The following is a 13,706-nucleotide window of genomic DNA, read 5'->3' on the forward strand; positions in this document are numbered from 1 at the left end:
ACGGGGCGCTTGCGTCCACCACGTCGCACACGCACGCGGAACACAACATAACCCTGTTTGGTTTTGTAGCCAACCATACGGGCCTTTTCAGGACGTGTGGGGCGACGCAGACGTACGATGGTGTGCTGGTGACGGAATTCCCACGCACGAACACGCTGGATGAAGCGCATCACATCGGAAGACTTCTTCTTCCATAGCTCATTCATGTACATGAACGCCCCCATGGCTTCTAGCTTCCTACGACTGAGCCGTCACAGACACGCAACCAAAGATAATTAGCGGAAGAGAAAGTAAAAGAAAAAAAAGAAAATACACAAATAAAGTGCTGAAACTACTTGGCTGCAGCTAAGGACAACTCAGTGATTAGTCACATGGACAGAAGAGAACCACCGAATAGGTTTCCGCAGGAACGAAGGGGGGGGAAGAAAGTGATAAAATAACATATGTAAAAAATCACCCTTCTTCCCCGCAAAAAGCTGACAGGTGGTTGAAGGGTGAAAAGGCCATTGAGGAGCCGTATATATATATATATGTCGTCCCAAGTTTCTGGCAAATAATTGTACACACGCACGCATGTTCCTCGTCTTCATGCACTGTTTTTACATGACACATCTAACAACTGTGGACCCACAGGGACATCTGTTCCACGAACTCGTGTATTTCATTCATACGGTTTCTGTGTCGGCACTGCTCATCTTTCAATATACGGGCTGACCGCTCGTTAAGCAGGTTTTCCTCGTTCTTAACATAAAACTGTTCCAGTTCTTCTAAGCGTTTCCTCCGTGCCTCAAACCAGTCACCAAGAAATTTCAAATATTCCTCTTTGTTGTCAACAACAGTTAACAAGCTCTCTTCCTGCTTCAGCTGATGGTAAGTATCGGACTGATGTTCCTGCTTCTGCCGCATTTCAAACACGGTATCGAACAGCTTCCGGAGCCCAGCATGAAAATCAACTTCCATCTTGAGAAAATTCTCAAACGCGGTTTGGAGTATAACATCGACAGCGTCCCCCTTCCACTTCGCAATGGTACCAGCATTCAAAGATTCCAGAGCGTCGTATTGATCAGCTTCCTTCTCCATGAGTTGGTGCCGTACTTCCTGCAAACGCTTCTCAAATCTCACAATTACTTCCTGAGGCAACTCCTTTCCATTGGAGTCGTGCTTCCCAGAGGTGCGCGGGATGTGCACCTTAAGTTCCTTCTCGAATTCTTTTATAATTTTTTTGGAAGCCTCTGCATTGTTATGTTTGTATCGGTCGGCCGTGGATTGGAAGACTCGCTCATCGGCATCACGCTTTGCACGGATAGCCTTCATGGTTTCCGCGAGATCCTTTGCCTTTTCAGTGAACTCCACCTGGAATTTTTCAATTAAATCCTTCGACAACATGGCGAAAACATCTAACCGCAATATCTCAGACAGGCTGCGTCCATCCACCTCCAGGTGGAACAATTCGTCGTAGAACTTCGTTTCGTCAGGGCAGTTAAATCTCTGATAATCTTTTCGTATATCCTCAGCATCCTGTTGGGCCTTTAGTTCACTTGCTATACGTTGATCCTCCTCGTCTATGGGCATCAAATGCTCACGTTGCTCTTCACGAGCCTTCACAACTTCACTTCGTCGCACAATGAGACCATCCAAAAACTGCAATGAAGGAACAAAAGCCAAAAGACGGGTTCGGTAAAGTGGTTGCCTCTCCACGCGGTTTCCCTTTAAGGTAAGAACACGAAGGCTTGTGATTCGATGTAAGTAACGGGCCGCGTCTTCAAGTGCCTCAATATTATTATTCCCGATGCTCAGCGATGTTAGTTTAGTCAACGTGTCCATGCCTTGTAGGACTGAAATTTTGTTTGCAAAGAGAGAAAGTGTGTCGAGTTCTGTAAGTTCCTCTAAACCACTTATCTCTGTAATTTGATTAAAGCTTAGATCTAACCACTGTAACTTCTTCAGATGCCCTAAGTTGTTGATTGTCGTGATAAGATTATTGTCTAGTGCCAACTTCGTCAAGTTGCCCAGTCCAACAAGGTTTTCAATTCTTCCGATACGCCGGTATGATGCCAACAGTGTTGTTACATTACGCAACTCCATGGTCTCCATCGCGGCCTTTGCCCGCTTTTTTCGCTGAACTTCCTCACGGGCACATACAAAACGCATACGCTCCTCATCTGTAACACGAGCAGTTGGAAGGTAAATGCATTCCCTGATTAACGATTCATTAATAACCGTCTCTTGCGGTTGATGCATGAGGGAATATACCGTGTAACCTTTGGACATCTCTATAACCCTAACTCCTCTCCAATACACTTCCTACTTTTTTTAGAGAAACAAGAAATAAATATATGCATCACATATTTGTTTATGCATTTATTTCGTTTGTTAATTTTGGACATACACGAATACATATATATATATATATATATATATATGTATGAGGTACAATAAAAAGAGACAAAAGGAAACCAATGCTACGCGGTGGCTGAGTAACTCTCAAAAAAAAAACCAAAAAATATATATATTCTACACAGCATCCGATCTTAGTAGCTGCATTTCAAAAATAATAGTAAGTCCCCTCACGGTACAATTACATTGTGATAATAAAAAATATATATTAAAACCCCGATGATGATAAATAAGTGTAAGGGAGGGTGGTCAAAATTTTTAAAAAATATAAATATATATATATAAATCTATTTCTGTTAAATGCCAAAAGTGGTTTCATCGCTCCCTACAGTGTTTGTGAACGGGAGGGGAAAGTTTTTTTTTCTTAAATAAAAAAGAGAAACAACAAAGAAAGTTCAGGTTTATTGCAGAACTTTCCTCCTCCTATTCAACCCCCGATCTCCACCTCCTGGGAAGATAAAATTAAAATAATGAAAATAGTGAAAGTAAATAAATGTTAGAGAGAACAATTAATGAATGGTAACACTACAATAAAGTAAACATAAACTCAGTGAGTAAATGATAATAACAACAATGATAATGATAACAAAGAAATATATATATATATATTTATTTATTTATTTACCAATACTTGAAGACGTGCAACACTAATAGCGCGAACAATACGGGAAGGGAAAAGGAAGGAATAAAATCACAGAACAAAAATAAACTAAAAATAAAAAACAAATTGAAAGGGACTGGAGACACACAATGAGAATTACACCCATACATAAAGGCTCACAAACATTTGCATAAATTTGCCTACATATTTATTTACACTACCATCATGTATGGGTTCATATGCTGAAATGATTACATTGTTACCAATATAAACAACACTCCGACATCCAACGGGGCTTTGAGTTTCCCACCGGCTCTTGAATTGATGCAACTCCCTCAGCAGCGGTGTCATTATTTGGGTTTGATGAATTGCCGTCAAACTTTGAGACTTCAGATGACAGCAGCGCCGTGATTTCATTGCAAAGAACCCGATACTCATCAGGTGATACCTCCACTCGATACTCAAGAAGATCAGCGAGAAAATGAATTTCCATCATGTTGAGGTCGCAAGCGGTTACGCCTCCCACTTTTGAATAATATTTTTTGGAGAATAAAAAATCATCCCGAACTCGCGTCGCAACGACAACGGCGGTGAGAAGAAGGCGATAAATGGAATGAGTGTGTAACGGGAAACCTGCAACGAATAACCTTCGAATGTACGCGAGTGCAAATATGTACGCCTCTGGAGAGCAGTTCATATGTTCCACAACGCGTCGGACGTAGTGAATAAGTGATATGTTTGGTAGAGTTTCTGTACGAAAAAACTTCGTTGATGGAATGAACTCATCAGCAACTGTCGTTTCTTCTTCATGTGTCCTCATCAAATGGGAAATATACGAAAAAATGACAGTCGCCATGCGCTCCCGCTCCAGCGACCTTCGCTGCTTGTCCCTTTCCGACATGTAACTTGTGAAATCCTTTTTTACGAATAACACACACACACACACACACACACAAGATATAATGTATAATAATATATGCTATTATTATTATTGCTATTTTTGTGATAGATAAATATATATGTATGTGCGTATGCTTCTTATATTATAAGCAAATATGTGTTTTTTTCTCTCCTTTCTTATATTTACTAGTGTGGATGAAACGAACATTAGATAAAGAGATTTTTTTTAAAAAAAGAAGAAGTTGCAAAGAAAAAAAAAGTGAAGTTTTGACGCAGGTTCTGAGGAGAATATGGGAGCTAACAGAGTAAAAGAGTAGGGAGAGCGGGAGCAATAAAATGAAAATCAATATGAAACAATATTAAAAACATAAGAACACAGACAGACAAAAGAAGAAAAAAGTGAAACGGAAATACAAACAACAAAAACAAAAACAAACAGTTTTTATTTTTATTTTATTTTTTTTTTTCCTCTCCCCCTCCCACTCCACTCCAACAAATTCAAGGGAAAGAAACGAGATAACATGGAAGAGCGAGTCTCCAAACATATATATGTAAAGCAGCAATGGGTAGTACAAACAAGCACAAACACACAAAAAAACACACAAACAAACAAACAAACAGACAGACAGACAGACAATATTCACTATCGTGCAGTGGTAGTGAATATTGTTTTTAATTTTTTTAAAAAAAAATTAGTTTTGTTTTGCCTACCTTGAGGAATTAAAAAGAAGTTTGTTTGTTTGTTCGTTTTTGTTTTGAAAACGAAATTCCCCTATCACACCTAACACACACTTTCGAACTCTCCAGTGCATACACATACACACAAACGAACACACGTACACCAAACACACGCAAACAATTAAACAATGTTATTTCTTTTTCTTTTTGTCGAACATTTTCGTATATATATATATATATATTTCCCCATCCGGTTGCTTTCTTTTTGTTGTTGTTGTTGTTTATTCGTTTGTTTGTTTGTTTTAGTGGTGTTATTATATTTAACTTTAAGTTTAACTTTAAAAAAGAACTTTCTTTTGGATTCATTGGGTTCGAGCTTTCTCTTTTCTTTTCTTTTGCTTCTTTTTCTTTTGCTTCTTTTTTTTTCTTTTTCTTTTAAAAATTTATTGCTTCACTTCACTTCACTTCACATTGCCACTTCCCCCTCCCCTTCCCACACACATCAACATAAACATACACAAACACAAACACAAGTGTCCCCCTTCTTCTTTCCGTCTCTTTTCTTTTTTTTTTATACTTTCACTTTGCTTTTTTCTTTTTCAAATATTTGTTTTTTTTTTAAATTCCTTGTTGTTGTATTTGCATGTATATGTGTGCATGTGTGTTCTTTCCTTTTCGTTTTGTTTTGTTTTATTGTTTTACTGCGTTGTTGTTGTTGTTGTTATTGTTGTTGTTGTTTCGTGGCTCGTGTTTTTTTTGTGTTTTTGTGTTTTTTGTTTTTTGTTTTTTGTTTTTTGCTTTTGTATTTTTGTTGTGGTGTGCCCTTCGCCATAACACAAATTACTTCCGCATGCAAAACATAAATCCCTCATCAAACCTGCGGCATATTTGCTTTTTTTTTTTTGCTGTTGTTGTTACTGCCGCCGTAACACTGTTCGTGCTACAAAAGACAGTTGTTGTATGTGCGTTTCTTTTATAATTATTATCCTTCTTTTTGTTCTTTTTTTTGTTTGGGTTTTTTCTATTTCATTTTTCTTTTTTTTTTTGTCCCCTCCCACCCCCCTAACTCTCCCACGACCCCGTGTTACACACAAAAATAAAACAAAAAAAAACTGTTCTCCCCCGTAGAGTTTAATAAACAAAATAAATAGCTTTGCAAAAAAAAAAAAAAGAGAGAGAGAGCAAATCAATAACGCGAGAAAAAAGGGAGGTAGCAAAAACGAAAAAAAAAAAGAAGCTAGCGAGAACCAAAACGTAAAAAAAAAACACAATAAACAAAAAAAACAATAAAAATAAAAAAAAGAAGAAAAAAAACATAAAACATAAAAACAACAAGAAAAAAAAACGAAAAAAAGTAAAAGAAACGAAGAACAAAACATCATATAGAGCTTCATTTGATAACGAACAACAAACTATGGCGCGCAGTTCCACACTTAAACACTCTTCCCTCCTGGAACAAATGGCGTTGCCCCAATGTTGGTTCCCGGACGCGGCGTGGCATCCTGAGGAGCTAAAACTTTCTGTTGATGAATATGATGTAGCTCCTGGCCAGGGGACGTATGATACACGACAGGTTGATGCTGCAACTGGGCAGGATGCGGTGCTTGGGGTTGCATTTGATAAACAGAATAAGGCATGCGGTAAGGTTGCGGTACAGCCATCACTGCATTGTGCGCCATTACAGGAACAGGCACACTAACAAACTGAACCGGACGCATCGCAACACCTGTGGGATGAGGTGCAGCACCCGCCCATCCTGCAGTACTCAAACCGATGTTTTGCGGGTAACCTAATTGTGACGGTGATGATGTCATCGCAACCGGTTGCGCCTGCGGTGTAAACATCGTCTCGTTTACATTCCCCGGAACCTTATATGAAAGGGGTGCCGATGGCGCTATCATTGTTACGGGCGCCGCCGGTGCGGGCATCAATGGGGGGTTCACATCGCCTTTGCTGTATCGTCCCGACACATTTTCCACTTGCAAACTCGTAACCGCGCTCCCCTGACTCTCACTCCCGGTGTCAAAAACATCCGCGCCACTCGACACGGCAGCTGCTCCCCAAACAGGATCATGAAACAGAGCAACCGTTTGCATACTGTCGCGAGGTGGCTGCGTATGAAGTGGAGGGGACACATTTTTACCCCCTGGTAAATTAACGCCCTGAACAAATTCAACGTCCACAATACCTGATGTTTTGGGTTCTGGGAAAAGTGATGCCTTCCCCTCTGAATCGGTCACGGGACCTTTTCCACCAGCATTTGTGGAAAGATTTGAGTCTGCAGTTGTACCTTTGGATGACCCGCGAGTCTGATCAGAAGCACGGTGCATGAGGGCGAGAATCTCATTTAAAGTTTCCTGCTTCGTTGGTTCCGTTGTTCTTTCGTTGTTTTCACCAGTGCGCTCCATGCTGGTTCGGTGACCACCGTTGCCTGGAGGCCTCTCCTCCGCACGAGCTGAAGGGAGCGCTGGAAGATGCTCAGACGCATCGCGAAGGTTAACGACATTTATGTCATTTTTTGTCTTCCACACATGAATGCTAGAGTTCAGCCAAACAGGCGATTCCTCCTTCCGACGCGAATGTTCCATCTTTCAGCACTCTTGACTTCCACTCAAGCTAGCTGATCACGCATACAAAATTTAAAATAAAGAACAACAATAACAGCAAGAATGAAGAAAAAAAATGTGTACAGGTATATATATATATATATATATATATATATATACATGGATGGATGGATGGTTGGATTACTTAACACATGCGGAAGTGAAGGAAAAAATTTTTTGTTTATTTAACAAGAAATTACAACGAAACCGGCCAGCGTGAGCAAAGACATATTGGGGAGGAGGGGGGTTAACTCTCCTTCTTTCCATTGACCATCGCTGTTTCTTTTCCTTCAGTTCTTCGCACATCTCCTATTTTTCCAAAAAAAAATTAAAAATAGGAAAAATACACGGAAAAGAGCAAAAAAGGAAAAAAAACTGGCCACGATAACCCTAGCCCCAAACCCCCAAAATGCGGACACATCTTCATGGACATCACTCATCAAACGATTCCCTGAAATTTGGAGTTCGGCCACAACCACAAACGCTTCACAAAAATTTGTTGATATCGCCCACCATTACGACGCGCTGGCCGGGAAACATCTTTGAAAGTTCCACAAGGCATTCATCACGGCAGGCCCGTGCAGATTGCAGTAATACTTCCAAATGGGGCTCCATTTCTTGTAATTCCTCCAGCACCTGCTGCAGCCGCGCTTCACTACTAGCCTTACGTGTCACAGCCGCTGTTGCAGCCCGACGAAATCTCTGTATTTCGTCAATAAACGCTACTCGAGCCGTTTGGCTTGTGTGCATACGGACAAAAAAGGCTTCCGTAGAAGTCGTCAGTTGTTTTTCAACAGCAAGTACTGGCTCGTGACACTCATCAAGAGAGTTGTCACCTGCATTCGCCCTTTCGGATGCAAAGCACCGCATTGCCTGGAGTTCTGCCAATATATTCTTCCTATGCACTGCGTTAGCTACCGAAACAGTTGCTACTCCCTCCGCTACTGCAGGTGGCAAACACTCCTCATCCTCATTAGTGCAGTTCGCAACGACATCGTTTTCCCATTTTATCTCCACTACTGCGCCAACATCAATTGGTTCAGAGGTTCCCACATCACCCCAATCAATAACACACCCAACTTCGTTACTTTGTTGTTCCGTTGCAGCTGCAACCCCCTCTTGACTCCGGTTGGTTCCCTCATCAATCGCATGGAACCGCTCCTCAAACACACGTTCCAACCACGGAAAGTGCTGCGAAAACGCACCTCCCCCATACATCCCTGAAGAATACTTTGATAGAAAATCGTCATAAACACCGCGGAACATTGCAAGATAATGGCTACTTCCCAATTCTCTCAGTACACCACTTAAAGCAGTTATGCTAGAGGCAATTCTTGCGTCCACGGCCCCTTCAAGGTTCGTCTCCACATTCACATCGCCGCCTCTGTGGAGATCGTACTCCTCAATCATCCTCGTCCGTTTTTCCTCAAACTTCAGGGCACTTTTGGTAGCCTCCTCAATGGCTCTGTGGGTATCATCAACTGCGGAGGAAATTTTTTGCTGCCGTCGCTGCTGAGCGGGTATATCATATTTGACTAATTGAACTAATGTAGGTGCCAACTCTAACAACCGAGCATACTCCTTCTTGTACTTTTTGCCAAGCACAGCCCTTCTGTCAATCAACCATTCCTCCATACGCTGGTAGTGCAATGATATGGTTTGTTGTTCCATTATGAAAAAAAATAGACAAAAACGGTCCTCAAGAAACAACAACAATAATTTCGCCCACCAGCCCCACGCCCCTCTTTTTTTTTTTTTGCACTCAGACTTTGCCTCTTTACTGTGCCTCCCTACTCAGAATCCCTCACAGTGTTCTGGCAAAAGGTGGTGCATAATAATATGGGAATTTGTAAGGAGGGGGCGGGGGAAAAGACGGCGAAAGAAAAGAGTTTGAAGGGAAGGCAAAAAAAAAAGGAAAAGGAAAAAAGAAAAAAGAAAAAATGGGAGAAGAGTAAGAACGAAACCTAAGCTTAAGTGTATCAATACATGTCGAGCAGCACAGAAAAAGACACCGCGCCCACAAAGAGAGAGAGAGAGAAAGGAGGAGGCAGATAGAGATATAAACAATTCACGATAGTGATAAGTGGTACTTTACCCCATACCGCTATCTCCAATTCCTCCGCTACTGAAACGCTACAACAAGAGACATGCAATAAACTAAAGCTCGCAAACTACGGTCAGTCCCTCATTTCTTTTTCTTGTCCCACTCCTCCTGTTTGCAGCCTTTTACTAGTGGTGTTTTAGGGCAGCAATAACAGCCTCAATGACAGATATGCGAATTTCAACAACAGACTTCGCCTTGTCATCTTTCGCCGACCCTAACGCTGCCTGTTGTGCCGCAAGCTCCTTTTCAGCGATGGCAAGGTCCAAATCATCCAGCAGAGTGCATTCCACAGTGTTGACATCACACGATCCCTCATTGTTTATGTGCGCAAATCCACCGCTAACAAAGTACTTCTTTGTGGTCCCATCCGTGTACTCCACTGTGAGAGGAGAGGGGTTAAGCTGAACAATTTTATACGCGTGCCCGGGATAGATACCGTATTCGCCGTTGGTTCCCGTTACAGTTACGCACTTGACGGGCTCTTCACGCAAAAGGAATTCGTCCTGGCGGGTAAGAGTTAACCGGAGGGTTTCAAGATTTTCATGCGGAGCATGAATGTCCTTGTTTACAACCTTGTGCTCCATAAACTCAAATCCCTCTGGCAGATCATGAGGTGCCGATTGAAGTAGGGGAAGCGTGCAGGATACAAGCCGCCGACCGAACGTGCGAAACATGAATGACGAACCCTTTCCTTTCCTTTTTGTTATCGGATCGACGAGGAGAAAGGGCGTTGGGCAAGAAAGAAAGAAAGAGAAGAAGCGATTTCGGTGTAAAACAAAACAAGTCACACTGCAAGAGCTGGTGAAGAGCAGGGGAGTACTGCTCCTTCTTCTTCACCAGCTCCAGGTTCAAAATGTGTCGCGCCAACACCGTGAATAACGACACGGAAAGAAAATTCTCACTATAAAATTATCAGTTCGCGGCAAATTACCACTAAAACAAAACAAAAATAGCCACTGGTGTGGTTTTGTGTTCCGTATGTCTACAAGCGGCGGCCACGACGGGAACCTTTGCGGCGAGTGGAGTCCGTTGGCACCGGTGTGACGTCTTCAATGCGGCCAATCTTCATGCCTGCACGGGCGAGTGCACGGAGGGCGGCCTGAGCGCCAGGCCCGGGGCTTTTAGTGCCAACACCACCAGTGGCGCGCATCTTCACGTGCAGGGCGTTAATGCCGCACTCCTTGCAACGGGCAACAACATCCTGAGCAGCCATCATCGCAGCGTATGGTGAGCTTTCATCGCGATCTGCTTTTACCTTCATACCTCCTGTCACCTTGCAGAATGTTTCACGACCAGACATGTCAGTGACATGAACGAAGGTGTCGTTGAAGGATGCATAGATGTGCACAACGCCATAAACCAGCTGGTCCTTCCCCGCGCTGGAGCCGTAGTACTTCACCTCTTGTTTCTTGGACATACCTTTGAAACACTGAACCGTTAATAAAAAAAAGGGAAAGGGAAAGAATCTTTAAAAAAAAAAAAAAAGAAGCAATGTCAAAACGCCCGACGCCAATGGTATACCACCCTCTCTCCCTCTCTTAATCGGACGAGTAACAAATTTAGAGGCATGCGCATCCATGCAAGACAACAAAGAACTTATTTTGCGGGATATGGATGTCACATTCGGTCCCCCTACAGGGTACCGTAAAGCGCCTTGGAAGATTAATTTGTGACTGGCCACAAGTTAAAAACGAGAAAACCTCTGGAAGGGGAATAACAACATCGTCAATAATATTAATGTGGACAAATCCTGAGAAGCGCCGTGTTGCGCTCCAACATAAAATTTGTTTCACACCTCATAACACCTTCATGCTATCTCCCTCACTGTTATTCACGATCCGCAGCCCAATAACGTATGTTGGAAAAGTATATATATATATATATGTACGTGTGTATGTTTTTTGTTGCCGATCCTTATTTTAGTCATTAGTGCAGCTGCTGTCAGATTCATCTACAGATGAGTTTGAATCCCCGTCTTCCCTGTCTGCGCAGTGTCCATCGCTGCTGTCATCCGCTTCCTCTGAGAGAAGACGAATAATTTCAGTGGCAGCAGCTTGCCTTTCCTCATCCTCCAGTTGTTGCCCGGATAGAACGGCTTGAATATCTAAAATTGTTAACCCACGTTTTGCCAAGGATGCCTCGTTGAGCAGGGAATGACCAGCCAAATACCGTGCAGTCTCCTCGTCCTGCCTGCTCAGAGAATCTTCCATTGCATCATACGTTCTGTCGAGTCTTCGGGAGCGATCGTAGTCATCGGTTTCTTCAAAGGTATCGCTGAACTCTGACTCCTCCATATTTCCTGAGCTCCGCTCCCCACCACGGTGATCATCCGAAGAAGGTACGAAGCAAAGTGGTGCGTAATCATCCTCTTGTACCTCAAAAAAGTGCTGAAAATTATTAAGCATATCGGTGGCTGTTGCTCGATTATGAGGTTCCAATTCGAGCATTGGTAAAAGGAACTCCGCTATTTCTTTCGCTTTTTTGCGTGTGAACTTGTGTTTTCGGTAGAGAACATCCTCCAAGCCCCAGAAATTAAGATCCTTTATGCTACGAAGTTCACCCCGTGAGTTGTAGTACTGAGCGCGGTACTTCCCATCACCTAGCCGCATACTTACCGGTAGTACTCCAAGTAACTCAGAGATCAAAGCTAAATGATCTTCATCACGGGAATAGTCAGATCCCTTTCGTGGGTCAAACAGAAACTCACCCGTGATCAGCTCGAATATCATACAGGCGGCAGACCACAAATCAATTGAGGTGGAGTAAGGATAACCCAATATGACTTCTGGGGAACGGTATTGACGAGTTTGAACTTCATCCGTAAACTGTCTGTACGTCCAGCAGCTATTACCAAAATCCGCCAGCACTACATGATGAAGGCGTTCAACTTCCCACTCAGAATCCGTTTCGCTCAACGGTTCTTTCTCACTTTGTTGCGGTGCAGCCTCGTTAGGGTCGACGTGGACCTCCCTTGCAATGTCCTCATCATCATTCTGCTCTTCATTCCCCTCGGCACTGTCCTTACCCTTTCCCGCAGCGCGAAGTTTTTTGTAGTAGCGACGGCGTTGAGACTTGGTCATTGTTTTGGGGTCGCGTTTCACCAAAGACGGTCGGTCGTGGAGCGGAGGAGGCTTAAAACGTTTCATTTGGGATACGATGGCGTGTTTTGGTGCCGAGAGTAGCACGTTCTCTGGTTTTAGATCCGTATGAATGATATCCAAAGAATGCACATGTTCCAACCCTATGAGGATTTGTCTGGAAATACACTTAACTATCGGCAGCGGGACACCATGGTACTTATAGCGTTCGATCAATGAAAGTAGATCCTCCCCATAGACGTCGAACACCATGCAAACGTGCTTTCCGTTCGGCCCCTGCTGCTCAAAGTGATCATTTAACCGCGCACACCGACGGACTTTTTCTGGATCTGCAGTCATGATCTCTCCGAGTAGTTTGATCTCGTCATACGCCGCTTCTGTGTAGTGCTTGGCCGACTTCTGCACCTTCATAGCTTGAAACACTTTCTCCACATAATCCCAAACGAGCCACACAGTGGAGAAGTAACCCCATCCGAGTTTACGCACAACTCGATAGCGTTGATTGTAAACTTCGCCCACCACGACTGGGTGGTAGCCTCCCTTACGATATTCACTCGGTCGCTCATTTGCTATATCGCTGTAGTCCTCACCGCTACCGTCCTGTTCCTCATCATCGTCGTCCTCATCTTCGTCCTCTTCTGATCTCTGATGGGCAGGCTGACTGGGCCCATTCGTGGAAGCGGAGTGCCTTTGCTGCATTTTACTTGCTAGCATTCGGGCTTGCGCGACTGTGGTTCCGGGTTTTACCGCAAGACCTTCTACTTTTTCGGCTTTGCGCCTCCTCCGCGATTTTTTCGTGGTCTCTTTGGGCACCTTCTCCTCGGCCGGCGAGTCGTTACGCTCGATTTCCTCCAACAGTGCATTAATGTCAATACCATCTTTTTCAACGTGTGGCGCTATGGGTTTCAACTTTCTCTTTGCACCGCCACCCCCCGTTGTTATTTTATTTTGCGCTCTCCTCCCATATTTTGCTCTTCTGTCGGGTCGGGGCATTAGACTAGGTACGGCCCCTTTACACGCCTTGTCGACGCTACTCTATATATAATAAATGTAGAATATCTATATGCCTATACAGATATAGATGAATATGTTTATTTATTTATGTGTATGAACTTGAGGAAAGGTCGACGGGTCAATGCGCGCTGCTCCCTTCGCCGTCACTAGCCAATATGCTTTTGCCATTTGTAAGATAAATAGGTGAAAAAAAAAATAAATAAATGCGAGGGTATTCAAAATGCGGTATTATTCATCAGCTGATTCAAAATATTAAATAAACGTGTTATATTCCATTCCTCTCGCCTATTATTACTGATTACTTTTTT

At 43.1% G+C, this 13,706-nt stretch overlaps 7 protein-coding genes across 7 annotated transcripts; all 7 read right to left on the minus strand.

The window, feature by feature from the left end:
* Positions 1-612: 612 nt before the first annotated feature.
* Positions 613-2,271, minus strand: TEOVI_000593900 (leucine-rich repeat protein (LRRP), putative; the record flags this gene model as incomplete). Its single annotated transcript, XM_067221983.1, has 1 exon — positions 613-2,271. One exon carries the CDS (start codon positions 2,269-2,271, stop codon positions 613-615), a length of 1,659 nt encoding a protein of 552 aa, XP_067078084.1.
* A 986-nt stretch (positions 2,272-3,257) lies between these two features.
* Positions 3,258-3,899, minus strand: TEOVI_000594000 (cyclin 7, putative; the record flags this gene model as incomplete). The annotated part of the gene is made up of 1 exon (XM_067221984.1): positions 3,258-3,899. One exon carries the CDS (start codon positions 3,897-3,899, stop codon positions 3,258-3,260), a length of 642 nt encoding a protein of 213 aa, XP_067078085.1.
* Positions 3,900-6,009: 2,110 nt separating this feature from the next.
* TEOVI_000594100 (uncharacterized protein) lies at positions 6,010-7,164 on the minus strand (the record flags this gene model as incomplete). Its single annotated transcript, XM_067221985.1, has 1 exon — positions 6,010-7,164. The coding sequence occupies one exon, from the start codon at positions 7,162-7,164 to the stop codon at positions 6,010-6,012; it is 1,155 nt and encodes a 384-aa protein (XP_067078086.1).
* A 504-nt stretch (positions 7,165-7,668) lies between these two features.
* Positions 7,669-8,853, minus strand: TEOVI_000594200 (Protein of unknown function (DUF773), putative; the record flags this gene model as incomplete). Its single annotated transcript, XM_067221986.1, has 1 exon — positions 7,669-8,853. One exon carries the CDS (start codon positions 8,851-8,853, stop codon positions 7,669-7,671), a length of 1,185 nt encoding a protein of 394 aa, XP_067078087.1.
* Positions 8,854-9,411: 558 nt separating this feature from the next.
* On the minus strand, positions 9,412-9,960 carry TEOVI_000594300 (ATP synthase, epsilon chain, putative; the record flags this gene model as incomplete). Its single annotated transcript, XM_067221987.1, has 1 exon — positions 9,412-9,960. One exon carries the CDS (start codon positions 9,958-9,960, stop codon positions 9,412-9,414), a length of 549 nt encoding a protein of 182 aa, XP_067078088.1.
* A 308-nt stretch (positions 9,961-10,268) lies between these two features.
* On the minus strand, positions 10,269-10,703 carry TEOVI_000594400 (40S ribosomal protein S14; the record flags this gene model as incomplete). Its single annotated transcript, XM_067221988.1, has 1 exon — positions 10,269-10,703. The coding sequence occupies one exon, from the start codon at positions 10,701-10,703 to the stop codon at positions 10,269-10,271; it is 435 nt and encodes a 144-aa protein (XP_067078089.1).
* Positions 10,704-11,205: 502 nt separating this feature from the next.
* Positions 11,206-13,377, minus strand: TEOVI_000594500 (serine/arginine-rich protein specific kinase SRPK, putative; the record flags this gene model as incomplete). The annotated part of the gene is made up of 1 exon (XM_067221989.1): positions 11,206-13,377. The coding sequence occupies one exon, from the start codon at positions 13,375-13,377 to the stop codon at positions 11,206-11,208; it is 2,172 nt and encodes a 723-aa protein (XP_067078090.1).
* Between the last annotated feature and the right edge of the window lie 329 nt (positions 13,378-13,706).

Source organism: Trypanosoma equiperdum, assembly GCF_001457755.1.
Source record: "Trypanosoma equiperdum strain OVI genome assembly, contig: ctg_1539, whole genome shotgun sequence".
NCBI lineage: Eukaryota > Euglenozoa > Kinetoplastea > Trypanosomatida > Trypanosomatidae > Trypanosoma > Trypanosoma equiperdum.